This window comes from Seriola lalandi, unplaced genomic scaffold, assembly GCF_002814215.2.
Source record: "Seriola lalandi dorsalis isolate HSWRI2012SDOR001 ecotype SW California unplaced genomic scaffold, Sedor1 jcf7180001973456, whole genome shotgun sequence".
Classification (NCBI taxonomy): domain Eukaryota; kingdom Metazoa; phylum Chordata; class Actinopteri; order Carangiformes; family Carangidae; genus Seriola; species Seriola lalandi.
In genome coordinates this window covers 1-1,631 of record NW_019444122.1, presented here as the reverse complement: position 1 = coordinate 1,631, position 1,631 = coordinate 1, and the positions used below count along the sequence as shown (strand labels likewise).

General features: G+C 43.2%; 1 protein-coding gene across 1 annotated transcript; it reads left to right on the top strand.

Moving 5' to 3' along the window:
* The first annotated feature begins 280 nt into the window (after positions 1 to 280).
* LOC111652103 (dickkopf-related protein 3-like) lies at positions 281 to 1,218 on the top strand. Its single transcript, XM_023402252.1, has 3 exons — positions 281 to 433; positions 710 to 884; positions 1,013 to 1,218. Exons 1-3 carry the CDS (start codon positions 281 to 283, stop codon positions 1,216 to 1,218), a joined length of 534 nt encoding a protein of 177 aa, XP_023258020.1.
* The last annotated feature ends 413 nt before the right edge of the window (positions 1,219 to 1,631 follow it).

The window sequence follows — 1,631 nt, the reverse complement described above, 5'->3', positions numbered from 1 at the left end:
CCCCATTGCTTGGACAAACAACCTGGTGGGGGGAAGTCAAGCCCTGCTGACCTATAAAAGTGAAGCTGGTAGAGGAGGCAGCCACTGTCACTGCATGGATCCCCTTCAGTTCACTTTCTGCACAGTTACTGGGACTTTTAAACTTTGGATTTTCTCTCGTTGAGTTATAGACAAGTAGCTCATTATTTTTTTTTCTCTTTGCGTCACCTTGTCTTGGGTTAATAATTTTCGGTTCCTCTTGCTCTTATTTTTCCAAATTTATTTTTCGCGGTTGTTGGAAATGTTGGGGAATCTGTGGATGCTCTGCCTGTGTCTGTGCTTCTCCTGGGCCGAAGCTCGTATATGGGCCTGGATGCTCAACATGCCTCACAGCCCTCCCAAGGAAGGAGCAAAGGCACTTAGAGAAGGAACTCCTGTCGCTAAAGCAGCCACGGTAAGATACCTTTTATAACCCTTATTTAATCCTCAGAAAGTATGTCATAAAATATTTCCTCTTAAGCTTATTTGTGTTTAGAGAAAATATCTTGGCTTGAATCAGTGTCCCTTTTCCCAACCCAAATGAAAAATGTTTATGCTTTGTACAAGCACAAGGCAGTTTAGTCTTTACATTAATCCATGTGCACGATTTTTAGGAAACTGCAGGACTTGAACTTTGGCGATCTTTTTAAAATCTTGATAAAGATTAACATGTCTCCCTGGTTTTCTCCAGGCTGTGTGCGAACATGACAGGGCCTGTGGGCGGGGTTTTTCCTGTGATCGTCACTTTGGTCTGTGTGTCCCCCTACGAGGGGAGGGTCTCTACTGTCGGAGGGATGCCCAGTGTGTCCGTGGCCTCAGCTGCATGTTTGGGAAATGCCATCGCAACATCCCCAATGGACAAGAGGGTAAGACTGCACTGATTAATGCATTTATTTGAGGCTTGTGTAAAACACCAGTCTTTTTAAATCAGTTTGTATCAGTTTGCAGATAAAAGATGATCTGACCTTAACTAACCGGTATTCCCTTCATCCAGGTGCCAGATGTAAAGTCGATAGGGATTGTGGGGCATCCATGTGTTGCGCCCGACACCACGGCGAGCAGGTGTGCAAGAGTCGTCTGATTCGTGGTGAAAGCTGCTATGTGCCTGATGGCGGCCTGGCGTTCAGCATAAACCAGATTTGTCCATGTGATGAGGGGCTGCTGTGTCGTGAAAAAAGTGCACCTCACAGGAGAGAGTAAGTACAAGAAACAAACACAGCTGCCTCTGTGGCTGCTTATCCCATGATAAGATAGAGATAGTTTTCACATGAAGTTAGTCGATATACTGTTAGCTGAGCACCTACAGGTCCTGCAGTATTGTCTAATCTTTTGGCCCCGTGCCAAAAAGTAACTAATCTGTCAGTTTATGTTGTACCTACAAAGTTAAATGGAGTCAAGTGTGAATAAAAGGTGTTGGTCCAATATCACATGTTTATATTTGATTAGATTTCCTCGAACTAACTGATACAGGGTACTTGCTGGGAGGTGGCAGGTAACAAACACAAAGGTTAACTACAGGTTAATGTGTTTATGCCACCAGCATGATAAAAGAATAAGAAAAGAATTTCTATTATTGTTATTGACTGATGTTTTTGTTATAGTAGTAAATATAT

Coding starts and splice junctions, on each gene's coding strand:
- LOC111652103 (XM_023402252.1), top strand. CDS start 281: ATGTTGGGGAATCTGTGGATGCTCTGCCTGTGTCTGTGCTTCTCCTGG. Junction 434..709: donor CTGTCGCTAAAGCAGCCACG/GTAAGATACCTT, acceptor GGTTTTCTCCAG/GCTGTGTGCGAACATGACAG. Junction 885..1,012: donor CATCCCCAATGGACAAGAGG/GTAAGACTGCAC, acceptor CCCTTCATCCAG/GTGCCAGATGTAAAGTCGAT.